At 54.2% G+C, this 14407-nt stretch overlaps 2 protein-coding genes across 3 annotated transcripts; one reads left to right on the top strand and one right to left on the bottom strand.

The window, feature by feature from the left end:
* Positions 1-248: 248 nt before the first annotated feature.
* On the top strand, positions 249-4643 carry ACOT8 (acyl-CoA thioesterase 8). The gene is made up of 6 exons (XM_035123451.2): positions 249-429; positions 1445-1581; positions 2493-2718; positions 3433-3590; positions 4003-4194; positions 4318-4643. Exons 1-6 carry the CDS (start codon positions 275-277, stop codon positions 4434-4436), a joined length of 987 nt encoding a protein of 328 aa, XP_034979342.1. The 5' UTR covers positions 249-274; the 3' UTR covers positions 4437-4643.
* SNX21 (sorting nexin family member 21) lies at positions 3699-13521 on the bottom strand. 2 transcript variants are annotated; one of them, XM_035123452.2, is made up of 4 exons: positions 13415-13521; positions 7967-8259; positions 6697-6851; positions 3699-5848 (listed from the first exon to the last, which is right to left on the bottom strand). In XM_035123452.2, the coding sequence occupies exons 2-4, from the start codon at positions 8232-8234 to the stop codon at positions 5177-5179; spliced, it is 1095 nt and encodes a 364-aa protein (XP_034979343.2). In that variant the 5' UTR covers positions 8235-8259; positions 13415-13521; the 3' UTR covers positions 3699-5176. The 2 variants fall into 2 exon arrangements, with proteins under 2 accessions (XP_034979343.2, XP_060133412.1); XM_060277429.1 differs by having other exon boundaries at positions 5698-5848; positions 6704-6851; positions 13415-13519.
* Between the last annotated feature and the right edge of the window lie 886 nt (positions 13522-14407).

Below are 14407 nucleotides of genomic sequence, written 5' to 3'. Positions count from 1 at the left end.
GGCCGCGCCGCCGGATGGGCAGCCGCTCGGCCAACGGGGAGGCGGGGCTTCCTTCCACGATACCAGGGACCGGCGAGCGGATTGGCCAGTGGCGAGGCAGGCCCCGCCTCCGCCTCCGGAGAGGAAGCTTCCGGTTTCTGGAAGCCGCGTCAGGAAGCGAGTGAGCAGGGCGACCGCCTTGCCCCCGCAGCCAATGGGAGAGAGCGAGGGAGAGAGCGCTTCCGGCCTCGGCCGCGCGGACTTCCGGCTGTCTCCTGTCACGTGACGGTTCAACATGGCGTCGCCTGCAGACACCGGCCGGCCCGGGGCTCCCGAGCGGAAGGCGAAGGGCGAGGGAGGCGGGGAGGAGGCCTCGCAGGAGGGCGACCTGCGCAGCGTCTTGGTCACGAGCCTCCTCAACCTGGAGCCGCTGGACCTGGACCTCTTTCGGTCAGTGGGGGCGAAGGAGGGCGGCCTGGGGGGGGGAGCGACACAGGCCGGGCCTTTCCGAGAAACTGCCCTCTGTTCGTGTTGGGGGATGTGGACCTAGAATCTCGGAATTGTAGGGGTGGAAGGGACCCCCCCAGGGTCATCTAGCGCAACCCCCTGCGATGCAGGAATCTCAGCTGAAGCATCCCTGGCAGGGGGCCATCCAACCTCTGTTTCAAAACCAATAATAATAATAATAATAATAATAATAATTTATTTTTACCCCGCCCATCAGGCTGAGCTATTGTATTGAGATCTCAATCTTCTCTTCTCCAGGTTTCTGGAAGGTTTCTTCCCGTCTTTCAGCACCAAATGGCACTGAAGCTGTTATGTTTTTGGTTGTTTGGTTTAAAAAAAGCCTCCCTTTAAATTTTTATCTGCAATTAGGATCATAAGACAGCTGCTTATTGGTGCTTCTGCCTGATCCAGCAGCCAGGCTGTACAGCATTATCCCACAGCATTAAGAAAAAAACAAAGGCAACAATGTAATAAAAGTCTCGCTGATGGATTCATATCTGTCTTGCAAACAAATGAAACAACAATGGTCACCTCACACAAAGTGGCAGAGCCCAAGTATGTCTCTGATGGGTGACAACTTGAGTGGGTGGCTTTACCCTTTGAAAGACAGGCCCTTGGGTTTGGAATAACACAAGAAACAAAATGGGCTCTTTTGCTTCACCATCTTTTCTGAAAACAAGCCAAGCTTCATACTGGGAATTGCTTTTGGGAGAAATTCAAATGTCCTGGGCCCTGACCCCAGATAGCTGTGAGAGTGGGCTACAAGGTTCTGATTTGCAGTGCAGAGAACAAGAACTATGTGGGCCTGACATGACTTCATGCTATCCACCTTGTCCCCACAGGCCACCCCATAGAATGCTAAAAACAAAGAAATAAATAAAGAAAAAACAGGAATCAGGGCAGACAGAATGGTGCCATTTTTGGGGGGAATAACCTCACTTTGTTGTCTTTCTCCTAGTGGGAGGCACTACTGGGTGCCAGTCACACAGAGACTCTTCGGTGGGCAGATAGTGGGCCAGGCCTTGGTGGCAGCTGCAAAGGCTGTGAGTGAGGATGTACAAGTCCATTCGTTGCATTGCTACTTCGTAAGAGCAGGTAACGACAGGTTCTGGGAAAGGAGGGGGTGGAAAGGGTGGAGTTCTTGAACAGCACTTTATAAGCAGACCCTGGTAAGCTGCAGAACTGTCAAGAGGTGATGACTCACACAACCACACCCAAAGTGTTGCCAGTGGCCAGGTAAAGATCCAAAGGAAGTTCACAGGCAAGGTTTGATGGACGGAGATGGCCTTTTGTGGCTACTGGGCCTCCACATCTAATCACCCAAGGGAGGCTGTTTCTGGTCACACAGATTCCACTGCTGGAGTAGATGGGCCAATGGCCTGATCCAGCAGACTCTTCTTACATTCTTAGCTCTATTCTCTCTCCTTTCAGCATCCCCCCAAAAACCAGTAAATACAGTTACTCAATGTAGCTGTGATTCCTCAGTGCAGCATCTAAGTACTACCGTACCTACTTTTTTTTTTTTGCCTTAAGCCTGCTGCTTTTAGTGGATGATGGCTTGTGTGTTGTTGGCCACTGGGGGATGCTCCTGCTTCTCCTCCAGGTCCATACAGGCCACATCTTAGCAGGCAGAGTGTCCCAGGAAGCTGCAACAGCAGCTGTAAGGGTGGTGGCATCAGACCCAGTTCATCACCACTTTTGGCCTGACGGGGACTGAAAACAACAGAGGGAGGAAATCCTGCGCCTTGTCCCCTTCCACTTCAGAAGCTGCTGCTGCTCCCACCAGCTCAGCATTGCCCACCCCCAATTCACTGTCATGCTCCTACTGTTATTCCGGGCCACAGCCCAGAAGCTACCTGAGAACTCTTGATCTCTGGGAGGGGGGGGGGAGATAGAGAAGAAACCAAGAGAGCGTGTGCTTGCTCACATAGCAGCCATGATGCTCCCCTCGCTCTCCCTTTCCTGGGGCGGCAAGTGAGCTGACCGAAGGCTCTTCCTGGTTCCAGGGGACCCCACGGTGCCGGTTCTGTACCAGGTGGAGCGCACTCGCACAGGGAGGAGCTTCTCGGTGCGGTCGGTCAAGGCCATCCAGCATGGGAAGCCAATCCTCATTTGCCAGGCCTCCTTCCAGCAGGACCAGGCCAGTCCTGTCAAGCACCAGTTCCACATGCCGGACGTGCCCCTTCCAGAGGAGCTGCTGACCCAGGAAGAGCTCATCCAGAAGTACCTGCAGTGAGTGGCCAGGGGTCCCCTTCCTCACCCTTGGCCCCCCAGCTGGCCCAGGGAGCCTCTGGGGCTGGAACTGACCCACCCAGCTGTGATGTGGGGAAAGTGTGTCTTCCAGGAGGGCAATGGGTTTACCTGGGGCAGGTGCGCTAATGGGCTTAGCTCTGCGTTTGCTTGCAGTTTGAACTCTCTTCTGGCTCTGCTGCAGCTCCAGCAGACTTGGGTTGACCAGGCTAGTTTATGGAACTCCCTCCCACAAGAGGCACTGGTGGCCACCAACTTCGATGGTCTTAAAAGAGGATTAGGAAGTGAGGGCTGAGGATGGCGACCAGCCAGGATGGAAACTGCAGGAGGGGAGAGGGCTCTGCCTCTAGCCCATGACAGCTTCTACCCAGTGCCGGAACTCACCATAAATGCCTCCCTTGTTCTCTTGTAATGGCATCCACTTGAGAGGTGCTGGAATGGAGTTCTAGTGAGTTCCGGCTGGGGAAAAAAGCCCTGCTTGGTTGGTATGCCTGGCTGAGCAAGTGAGAATGAGGCCCAACATTCCAGGAGCCAGACCCTCCCCGCCCCCTTTTCCTCCATACCCTCCTGATGGTCCACCCCTGGACATTGGCCAGGCTGCCTGGGACCAGTGGGCAAAGGCTCCCTGTTCGCCTGCTTTGGCGCCCCCTTCTGCTCCCAGCCTGCTCACTGCTCGTGTCTGCTCTTTTTTCAAAGGGACCCAAATCTTCTGGACAGGTACAGGCAAGGACTCAACAAGATGCTGGCCCAAGAAGTTCCCATTGAGATTAAGCCAGTGAACCCCCCAGACTTCTTCCACCGGAGGCCGCAGGAACCCAAGCAGCTCTTGTGGGTGAGAGCCAGGGGCCACATAGGTAAGCTCTTTGGCGCCTGCCCCCCCCCTTCCCTCGGTTAGCATCCCAGGGATTGGTCTGAGGCCCAGAAAAGTCCTCTAAATCAAGTATCAATGTGAATCTGCATCCTTTCGCTTGAATCAGTATTCAATTTATTTCTTTTACAGAACCTTAAAAAGAAAAAAACAAACACACATTTTGGGGGAAGGATGTGTGGAACAAGCAGGCTCCTGCCCTGGAGCTCTAGAGCTTTGTCTCTGGACAGAGGAACTTGCTTTGGGAGATCGTTTGGGTCTTTCAAGTTGCGCCTCCTCCTCTCCAGCTCATACAGGGGCCGCTGGCACCCCTCTTAGCCCCTCAGCAGGCTCTCTGCTACCCGCCCCCTGCGCCTTGCTCTCTCCTCCGTGTCTTGCATGTTTCGTCTGTTTTCCAGGCGAATGTGACATGAAGCTGCATTGCTGTGTGGCCGCCTACATCTCGGATTACGCTTTCCTGCGGACGGCCCTCTTCCCCCACCAGCACTACAGGGTCAGCTTCCTGGCCTCCCTGGACCACTCCATGTGGTTCCACGCCCCCTTCAGGGCCGACCACTGGATGCTCTATGAGTGCGAGAGCCCCTGGGCAGGTAGGTGCCAGGTAGGGAGAGTGGGTGGGCTGTGCGGGGAGAAGAGACACCTGAGGGCTGTTCTGCGTCACAGCAGACAGTCCTCAGCCACCGCCCTCCTCCTCTTCTCTCTCTGACACGCAGGGGGGTCCCGGGCCCTCGTGCACGGGCGCTTGTGGCGCAGGGACGGCGTCTTGGCTGCCAGCTGCGCCCAGGAAGGCGTCATCCGCGTGAAGGAGCAGCCCTCCAGCAGCAAGCTGTAGCGAGGAAGAGAGCAGCCCTCGTTCACCTGGGCAGGACCTGGAACAGCAGCAGCTCTTGAGCCAGATGGAAGCCAGCTGGTCTGGGCGGCTTTTGCACAGAGACCCACAAACAGAAGCACTCCTTTTTATTGGGTGAAGGGAGTTACAAGACTGGCCCTTGGCTTTCCCTTTCACTAATAAAGGGGCGGCAGCCCCTCCCTCCAAGGCTCTGGTCTCCTGAGGCTGCAAGGGGAGGGAGGGACCTGGTTTCCACCCCATTTCCCTTTGACGCCCTGCCCCATTGCAAGAGGCGGGAGCAGGCAGCCCCTCTTTCCAGGAAACTGCTCCCAAAGCTTCCCTTTTTCAGCTTCGGGGCTGGAACCTCAGCTCCCCTCTCCCCAGTAGGCTGGAACTCCCAACTAGCAGCAACAGCAGCACCCACCTCTGGAGACCCCCAGGCTTCCACTTGGGGCGGGAGCTGTACCCCTCTGCCTACCGGAACAGCTATTAGTGTCAGACAAACATGGCAGGTAGATGCTACTATCCCTTTTTCCCATCAGGCATTCAAGTATTACAAAGGAGTCCCTTTCAGAAGCCAGGGAGGCATCTAATTCCTCTACGGAGCCCCAAATAAACAGCCCCAGCAGCTGTTCCTCGCAGGGGCAGGGTGGTCCTTGGGAGGGACAACAGTCCGATTTCTGCCTGGGCTGCTCCCCTCCCATTTCCCATCCCACGATCCAAAGTGAAGCCAGTTGGCCTCCTCAGGGCAGGGGCTGTTTGATGAGCAGTTCCTTCAGTGTGGGCGGGTGCATCTCCGCCCCGCCAGCCTCCTGCAGTCGCTGCAGCCGGGCCTCGGCCTGGCGCTTGTCCCTGCCCAGCACCCAGGAGAGGCGGATGTGGGCCTGCAGGAAGGGGGCCAGCAGAGGGTGACTGTCCTGGGCCTCCAGGAGACACAGGGCCCGTTCGCAGGCAGCGTGCGCCTCCCCGGCCTGGCCAAGCTCCTGGTGGCAGACAGCCAGGCCGGCCAGCGTCAGCAGGAAGTGGCCCGAGCGGCAGGCGCCCAGCCTCTCCTGCAGCTGGTGGGCGTTGGCCCAGGCTGCCAGGGCCTCTGGGTACCTCCCGGAGCACGTCAGGCACTGCGCCGCCTGCAGGTCGCGCAGGAAGAAGAACTCCAGGTAGTCGGCCGAGCGTCGGATCTCCGGCAGCGAATGCAGGTGGGACAGGAACTGCTCGAAGGCGCGGCTGCGCTTGGCGATGGTCTCGGCCGCAAAGTTGCGCCGAAGCCGCTTCCGGGGGAAGGAGACGCCCGCCATGTCGCCGCAGAAGTGCCGGCGCAGGTGCCGGTTCAGCCGCTCGAAGTCAGAGTAGCGGCGGGAGATGCAGGCAGGCGCCTTGTCGAACTGCCCCGCGCGGATCAAGTAGACGGTGTAGAGCTGTGGGACGGGACAGGGGCAGTGGTGAGGGGCTGCCCGGAAAGGGGCACAATCCCGTAACCCTCTCCCCACCCCGCAGCAAGACAAACAGGGAGGCATGCCCCTCTCCCTGGCTTCCCGCTGCGTGAGCCTACCTCCCCCCTTCCGCAGACAGATCCCCAAGCAGCAAGGGGGGGGGGTGAGAAATCCAGGCAGGGAAAGTTACCTGAGGCTCTTCTGCCCAAACCGTGGCAGCACAAGGAAAAAGAGAAAATAGTCAGGGCTAGGCACCCTACAAGACACCCCCACCCTCCCAATAAGGCATGGTGGGTGCAAGAAGAGGCAACTCCAGTCTTCCTTAGAATAATAATAACAACAACAACAATTTATTTATTTATACCCTGCTCTGGGTAACTCTGGGCGGCTCCCAACAGAATATTAAAAACACGATAAAACGTCACACATTAAAAGCTCCCCTAAACAGGGCTGCCTTCAGATATCTTCTAAAAGTCAGATAGTTGTTTATTTCCCTGACATCTGATGGGAGAGTGTTCCACAGGGCGGGTGCCACCACCAAAAAGACAGAGGAGGGTGGGGCAGGCAAAGTCTGACCGCCCCCTTTTTTCTCCTGGTTATAGAGTTGGAACTGCCTCGGGCAGGGGGGACCCCAAGAACACCTGTACATGGGCATTTGGCTGTCTTAAGGCCAGGAGAGGCAGCTTCTCTCTCTCAAATATCTCCCCCCCGCCCCCAGCCTGCTAGATGTTGGGCCCTTCTCCCTTCTTGTTTTTGCTGCCCCTCCAATCCCAGGTTCTTTCCCAGGCTGGGGGGAGGGTTTCCTTCCTTGGGCCCCCCCCCATCTCACTCACCACGTACTTGGAGTTCCGCTCGCTGACCACGTTGGCGCTGGTGACCTCGAACAGGAGGCGCTGGGGCACGAAGCTGCCCCGCGATTTCCTCCAGAGCTCCTGCAGCTGCCGGGTGAGCAGGTTGCTGCCCCTGCGCTCCGTCGGGGGGCTGTGCTCTGCAGCGGGGGGGGGGGGGCAGAAAAGGAAGAAAGCAGATGTCAAGCTCTGGGAGGGGGGGGGGTCCCTGCTTCCTGGTCTGCCGGAGCTCAAGCTAAAGTCCTGTTTCTGGCTTGGAGAAGAGCTTGGACCAAACACAGAAAAAGAACCTGCAGGATCAGGCCATCTCCTTCTTACAGTGGCCAATCAGATGCCCATTAGAGGAAGCCCACAAGCAGGATCTGAGCACAAGAGCCACACTCTCCACACCTGAGGTTTCCAGCAACTGGGATTCAGAAGCAATTCTTTCTCTGACCGTGGAGGCAGAGCAGAGCTATTGTGGCTAGTTGCCAGCCCTCTCCTCCTCCCTGAATTTGTCTAATCCACTTTTAAAGCCACACAAGTGCTAGTGTTGTGAGAGAGGAAGGCAAACACTTCTATATCTTTCCCAGCGGACACGGAGCAATGGATTCAAACTTCAAGGAAGAAGATTCCACCTAAACATTAGGAAGAACTTCCTGACAGTAAGAGCTGTTCGGCAGTGGAATTTGCTGCCAAGGAGTGTGGGTGGAGTCTCCTTCTTTGGAGGTCTTTAAGCAGAGGCTTGACAGGCATATGTCAAGAATGCTTTGATGGTGTTTCCTGCTTGGCAGGGGGTTGGACTGGATGGCCCTTGTGGTCTCTTCCAACTCTATGATTCTATGATATCAACTTTCCCTGCTCTGCATCATTTCCATAAACTTCCGTCATGTGACCTCTTGCCTTTTCTCTAAAAAGCCCCTTCCCCCGGGATCCTCTTGCTTGCCCGGCCCTTCTCTACAGCATCCTTTGGGGGCGAGGCGACCAGAACTGGACCCAGTGTTCCGCAGCATTGCGCCTGTGAGTGATCGTCCTGCCAAGTGGGCTAATTGCTTCTGAAGGTGCTGAGACGTGGCTGGCACCACGGGGCAGGCGCTGCCCCCTTTGCCCTCCTCTCTCCTGACTCGACACACTTGTGAGGAATGGGAGAGGGTGCCGGCAGTTCCTTAACCGCAAGCCCCTGCCCAATGTACTCTCCTATGCTGTTCAGGGGCCACCTGCACACTGACCATGTGCCCGCAAACCACCCTATCTGCTGCCGGCTCCAGGGCCCTACCTGCGTCCTCCGTGTCTTCGCCCAGCAGGTCCGGCTCTGGGGGCTGCGCTTGCCCAGCCACGCCAATGTCCTCATCCTCCTCTTCCTCCTCATCGTTGCTGGTGAAGCTCAGCGTCCCGCTGAGCCGCGTGGAGAGGCCCTCAGTGTCATCCTCCAGCTCGGAGCTTTCTGGGAACTCTTCCGCTTCCGAGCTGCAGCCGGCTAACCCGTCCCGCTCGCCCTCTCCGGTCAGTGCATGCCTCAGGCGGTGCAGGATGCGGGAGGCCATGGAGATGCTGGGGGGAGGGGGAGCCCTGCAGGGAAGAAGAGGCAGTTAGGTCACTCTCAGCAGGCCTCCCCCCCCCTCTACGCCATGGGGCAGGGATTTCCCCAGTGGAGCCCAGTTTCTCTGCCTCCGCCTTTAGCACTTCCTTATATATATTAATGGCTTCTCGACAAACACACAAAGTGAAAATGTAACAGAAAGATAACGAAGATTTGAACCCATAAAGCACCACACCCCAAAAGGACAAAGTATCAAAGACCCAGCACAGCTTCAAAGGGGGATAGTAAAAGTATTGACACGTACAAAGATTCCCTTCACAAATAACAGAGATTCATAAAAACAAAAGCATTCTCTGCCTGCGAGTTCCATCATTATTGGGAATGAAGGTTCTGCATAGTCCTAAATGAGCCAGACATTTGCATGTACTGATGGCACTGAGCTTCCACATGCTGCAACATCTCTGTAAGAAATAAGACCTTGCCATACATTTTACAAACTGTGATCCAAACTCTGCCTTTTAGATACTCAAGGAGGACAGTTTGCCAAACTCTTGAACACCAGCAATCCAAACTATTAAGATTAAAAGTCTTCCCAGCCTGCTGTTAAGAGATGGGAAATAAGTACTTTTGGAATCCCGTTCTGTTTCCATATGCAGGCTCCAAAGCGCCAGGTGGAAAGATGGGAGTAATAGTTTGTTTAGTTATCCAAGAGAACTTGGCAAACACCTCTTTCCAAAATTCAGCCACGTTTGAGCAGCTCCGCCACATGTGCTTCTAGGTACCAACTACACGGCTGCCCCTCCAACACAGTGAAGACGCACCTGGATGCACAAAGCGGAGAAATTGTGGAGTAAAGGCACCAGCCGTGGACTAACTTCAGAGACAGCTCTCCAGGTTGAGCTGACAAACACCTGGATGGAGTCTTGGCACTTCCTTTGTGACCCACGTCGGCCCTCTTGCTCTCTGGGCCTGGAGGCTGCTGTGGTGGCCAGCAACTAAGGACGAACCCTAACAGATTCCTCAAACTGCCCCCACAAAGCTTAAGAGGCGCCCTTTATGCAGGAAAAGACAGCACAAAATCTCAAAATAAACATATTGAGTATAAACGCTTGCTAAGGGAAGATTGAAACTGCTTTTGTCTTGGGACAAAATTTAGTTCAATTGATTCCACAAAACTGACGAACTTGATCCAGGGAGATCAGCTTTTCAAAGTCTGACAGAGATTAAGAGTCTTAGATTCCACACTGAGTAACGACTTCACTGTTCGGTAAATTCTTAATGTGGTGGATGGCCTTGATAAAGGGATCACAGGTTTAAAGTCTCTTAGCAGGCAGGCATCTTAAACCACCACCTCCAGTGCCTGCTCCCTCGCCTCTTGGCCCCCCTAGGTAACCCTACAGCCCCCCCCAGCAGGCAGTATTGTCCACTTTGGGAGCCAGTGACCTATAGGAAACGGCTGAGTGAGTCATCTGGAGGTTTGATGGGCTGCAGTGTCACCAAGCAGCTCTACCTCGTGTTTCTGCCGTTAAGCCAGGGAGGTGATAGAAGTTCAGAACAAGAAGTTTCTGGAGCTGTTTGGGGATGGATGACCGGGATGGATGTGGGCGGGGAAACCCATTGATGTGGGTGCACTGACCTGGATGGAGTTGTGGAGTTGCATGGGGGGGGGTGTTACATGGTTTGGGGGTGGTCCTGGATTTGTCACTCTCAGGGCAGGAATCAGTGGCCAGGGGTGCTTTTTTACCAGCTTCTGGAGAAAACAGGTCTCTCTCCATGATACCTGCTCTGTCTGCATCCAGGCTGGGTGGCTGTAACACAGGGCTAGGCAGACTTCTGGCTTGTTGGATCTGCTCCGTGGTTTTGCTGGAACTCCACAATCCAACCACCAGAGCCAGCTGCAAAAAGGTCTCTCGGGGAATGGATCCCGTTAGCTACTGTTCTCCATAAGCCATGCACTGGAATTATCTGCGCAGAGAATTGCAGATCTTGCACCTGATTATAGAATCATAGGGTTGGAAGAGACCACAAGGGCCATCCAGTCCAACCCCCTGCCAAGCAGGAAACACCATCAAAGCATTCTTGACATATGGCTGTCAAGCCTCTGCTTAAAGACCTCCAAAGAAGGAGACTCCACCACACTCCTTGGTAGCAAATTCCACTGCCGAACAGCTCTTACTGTCAAGAAGTTCTTCCTAATGTTTAGGTGGAATCTTCTTTCTTGTAGTTTGAATCCATTGCTCCGTGTCCGCTTCTCTGGAGCAGCAGAAAACAACCTTTCACCCTCTTCTATATGAGATCCTTTTATATATTTGAACATGGCTATCATATCACCCCTTAACCTTCTCTTCTCCAGGCTAAACATGCCCAGCTCCCTAATATTCGGAATGCAAAACTCAAGACAAGGCAGCCAGTTAGCACCCATAATTTACGGGAAAGAAACATGGGGTGAAAAGTGAATGGCCCTCATATAGTTTTTACTTGCTATGCTTATATTATTAGAAGTCAGTTAATCCCTCAAAGGTCCACCAGCAGATCCTGATTGACCTTGTGCCCACTCCAGACACTACGATGCCCACTCTGCCTTGGAAGACAGTTTGGAAACACCAACTTCACAGATTCATCAAATCTCAGAATTGCAGAGCTGGAAGGGACCCCCAAGGGTCATCTAGTCCAATCCAGGAATATGGCAGCGAGTGCTGCTTGGGGCCAAGCGCCCCACCAATTCTGTAAAGTTACATGGGCTGCCTCCTTCGTTTGGGGACCCAGTTCAATGCTCAAATTTTGGCTTCTAAAGCCCTAACTGAGAGGTGAGGATCCTGCGGCCCTGCAGATGTTCTTTGGGCTCCCGCTCCCATCAACCCCAGCCAACATCTGGAGGGCTGCCGATGTCCCCTGTCCCACTCTGTGCCCTCTACAAGCCTGACTGGGCTTTGGCATTTGGCCAAGGAGGTCCTGTGCTCTGGCCTGCCTGTAGAAGAAAGAAAGCTGCCAGATGCCAGGGTCAGGGTCTGCGTGTGGCAGCGGCTGCCCTGCACTTAATGGTGCTCTTGTGCACCCCACCCCCCACCCCAGCCTTATTTTGGAAGTTTTTGACAAGAATATGCAAACCGTTTTCATTTCACTCCTCTCTGCCTTAACTGCTGCTTTATTAATAATGGCTGTTGATTGCTGCTCCATTTTAAGGGGGTTTCACGTGGTCTTAACTGGACAATTGCTTAATTTTAAATATTTTGTTACCGTTGTGTTTCTCATGGTGCCTTGTGCACTGTTTTGGAGGGGCAACTGTGCCCTAAAAAGTGGTTTCGAAAGCCCAACGCAGGCATGAAGCTCACCTGGGGCACCAGTTGCTGCCTCTCAGCCTGACCCGCCTCACAGGGTTGTTGCGGGGATTAAACAGGTAAGAGGGGAGGACCACGCACACACACACCCTTGAGCTCCTTGGAGATATAAATGCAATGCAACACAATGAAACAAGAAGGTGACTCTTTAGTTTGTGGGGCTTTTCATATATATATATATATATAATTTTCATTATACTTTCTGCTTGACAATTTAAAATACTCATTTTTACATCCTTAAGATATGAATGACATCTTCTCTTTCCATGGTTCATTTTACGTATTGTAAACTAAAGCATTCAGTATTTCCTTATAGCATCCATCAAAACTTATTTACACTGTTGAATTTCTCTTAATCCTGCCCGTGAGGTTGTGGGGCTTTTCTGCGCCTTCTTTTGAAAGCCAGAGAGAGGGTCACTCTGCAGAGGGTACAGGCTGGATGCAGAAGGGAGGGAGGGTACAGTGGACAATTGGCAGATGAAGCTGATAGAATTTATGGAACTGTCTGAACTAACTGCGAGGGTCCGAGATCGGGGAGAAGAGACGGTGGAAGAAGATTGGAATAAATTTAAGATTTATTTGGAGAAATATAAGATAAAAAATGGACAATAAGGGAAGTGGTAATACAAAGACGCTGAAGAAGCATTTGGATTTAGTAAGAAGGAAATAAGTTATAATTGTAAAACAATGATCGAAAAAATCTATTATAACTATATTAGAAGAAGAAATGGATTAAGAAATAGAGTGCTATAATAGAAATAAATAGAAATGTGGAAGGGGGGAAGGAGGAAGTCAACAGTGTAAGATATCCATTGGATAAATTGTTAAAGAATTTTTTTCTTTTTTCATGTTTTTTGTTTTTCTAGTTTTCTTTTTTCTTTTTTAGGTTTTTGTGTATTTTTTTGTATTTTCTGTATTCTTTTCTTTTTTTGTATTTGTTATAAAATTAATAAAAATATATTATAAAAAAAACAGGAGGGAGGAAGGAAGGAAGAAAGAAAGGGGCAGCCTGGAGAGAAGAGGGAGCAGCTGCAAGCCAGAGCCAGCCTGGGGCATCGTGCCTGGCATGGGAGAATGCCCGCCCCATGCACACCCAGCGAGGAAGAGCAAAACAAGGCCTGCGCTCAGCACCCTCCCATCCCCAGAGGTTTCGTGGTTCTTGTCCCAAGGGAGCAGCTGGACACTGAGCACCCACAGGGGCAACCTGGGGCCTCGACGTGATGCCAAGGTGCCTCAGCCCCAGGGCACCCGCAGGTGAAGGCGAAGCAGGAACACCCGGCTCTTCCAGCCCGCCTTTCCATAGTTAAAACAATGCTCAAGGCGGCTTGCAACGTGACAAGATTTAAATAATTACAAACATAGAAGTCATACGCAATAAATAAAACACATAAATGCCTAGCCCATTTTGCTCTGGGGCGGCAGGCAACCCCCGCCCCACTTTCTTTGAGGGCAGCTCAGGCATTGCCAAAGGCGCAGGGGCGCAGGCCTGCCCCGGACACCCTCCGCCCCAGAGAGCGCGTGCGGTTAGTAGGCAGGGGGCACTCTGCACATGCTCCGGGGCACCTTTCGCGCAGCCCCACCCATTGCAGGCCAGAGCCGCGGCCCCGTCCGGGAAAAGGTCCGGGGGCTTGGCGGGCGAGAACTCCCGAGGGCGCGCGGGCGGCGAGGAAGATTGCGCGCAACGGGATTCGCGCTCTGCACATGCCCCGAGGAAGCGCGTTGCAGTTCGCCCCGCCGCAGATTATTAAACCCGGTTTGGGGGCCCAGGCTGGGGAACCCCCGCCCGGTCCCCCCAGGCTCTTGGCGAGCGGGGGGCGGATCGGGCAGCTCCCCGGGCGCCGCTCACCTGGAGGCAAAGGCGGACTAGGGGCGCCGGCGTCTCCGTCCTCCTCCTTCTCCTCCTCCTCCTCCTGCGATGGCCGCTCGGGCTGCGGCGGCTCCTCCTCCTCCTCCTCCTGGCTCTCGGTGGCCGGCCTCTCCCTCTTCTCCCCCCGCGCGCTGGGAAGGAAGCGCCGCCCCCGCCGAGCTGCCCAGCCGGGAGCCGGGAGAGGCGTCCGCCCCGACGGGCTCCCCCTGCAGCCTTTCCCGGGGCGCCCCTTGGAGACGGCGCAGCGACGGGGGGGGGCTTCCCTCGGGGCGCAAAAACCCCCAGAACCGCCCGGAGATTTGCGGAGGGAGGAGGGCGTAGTAGCGCAAATGCAACAAAGGAATGAAATGGCACGGAGCTGCTGCAGGGTTGGAAGCGCACAGGCGCCAATTCGCTGGGTGCCCCGAGCGAGCCCCCACAAGATTCCCCACGAAGGGGCCGGGCACCCACAAATTCCAGTGCCAGCAGGGCCAGGCACGCTGCCTGAGCAGCCTGGCACCCACGGCCCCGGGGCCAAGCTGGCGCTCCTGATTCGAAGGAACCCCCGGGGGTCATGAACAGGGCTCGAGATGCATTTGCACACCTTCCGTAACTTACCTGCCTTTTCTCCCCAAGATTACTCACTCTCTTGTGACGCCTGAAAAATAGAAGCAGAAGCTTCCTTATGGCTGGAGGCGCCCTGGATGGAGGGCAGGGCAGGAAGCTGTCGTCCACAAAAACCTACGCAGCAATAAATGGTTTTTTCGAAGTGCCCTAAATCTTGGATTGTTTTTCTCTAAATTTATGCATCTTATTGCATTTATATGCCATCTTTTTCTCCAAGGAGATCCAGGAGGGTCTCCCCCTCCTCCTTGAATCCTCACAATAACCCTGTGAAGTAGCAAAAATAAATAAAAATTCTTCAGATACCAATAAGTGTGCATGCACACGAAAGGTCATACCAAAATAAAAACTTAGTTGGTCTTTAAGGTG

This window comes from Zootoca vivipara, chromosome 7, assembly GCF_963506605.1.
Source record: "Zootoca vivipara chromosome 7, rZooViv1.1, whole genome shotgun sequence".
In the NCBI taxonomy this organism is placed as follows: Eukaryota; Metazoa; Chordata; class Lepidosauria; order Squamata; family Lacertidae; genus Zootoca; species Zootoca vivipara.
Note: the sequence above shows the minus strand (reverse complement) of the source record. Positions and strands in the feature narration are given on the sequence as shown.

Coding starts and splice junctions, on each gene's coding strand:
- ACOT8 (XM_035123451.2), top strand. CDS start 275: ATGGCGTCGCCTGCAGACACCGGCCGGCCCGGGGCTCCCGAGCGGAAG. Junction 430..1,444: donor CTGGACCTGGACCTCTTTCG/GTCAGTGGGGGC, acceptor TCTTTCTCCTAG/TGGGAGGCACTACTGGGTGC. Junction 3,591..4,002: donor GAGAGCCAGGGGCCACATAG/GTAAGCTCTTTG, acceptor TCTGTTTTCCAG/GCGAATGTGACATGAAGCTG.
- SNX21 (XM_035123452.2), bottom strand. CDS start 8,234: ATGGCCTCCCGCATCCTGCACCGCCTGAGGCATGCACTGACCGGAGAG. Junction 6,852..7,966: donor CGAAGACACGGAGGACGCAG/GTAGGGCCCTGG, acceptor CCCCCGCTGCAG/AGCACAGCCCCCCGACGGAG. Junction 5,849..6,696: donor AGCGGAACTCCAAGTACGTG/GTGAGTGAGATG, acceptor CCCGTCCCACAG/CTCTACACCGTCTACTTGAT.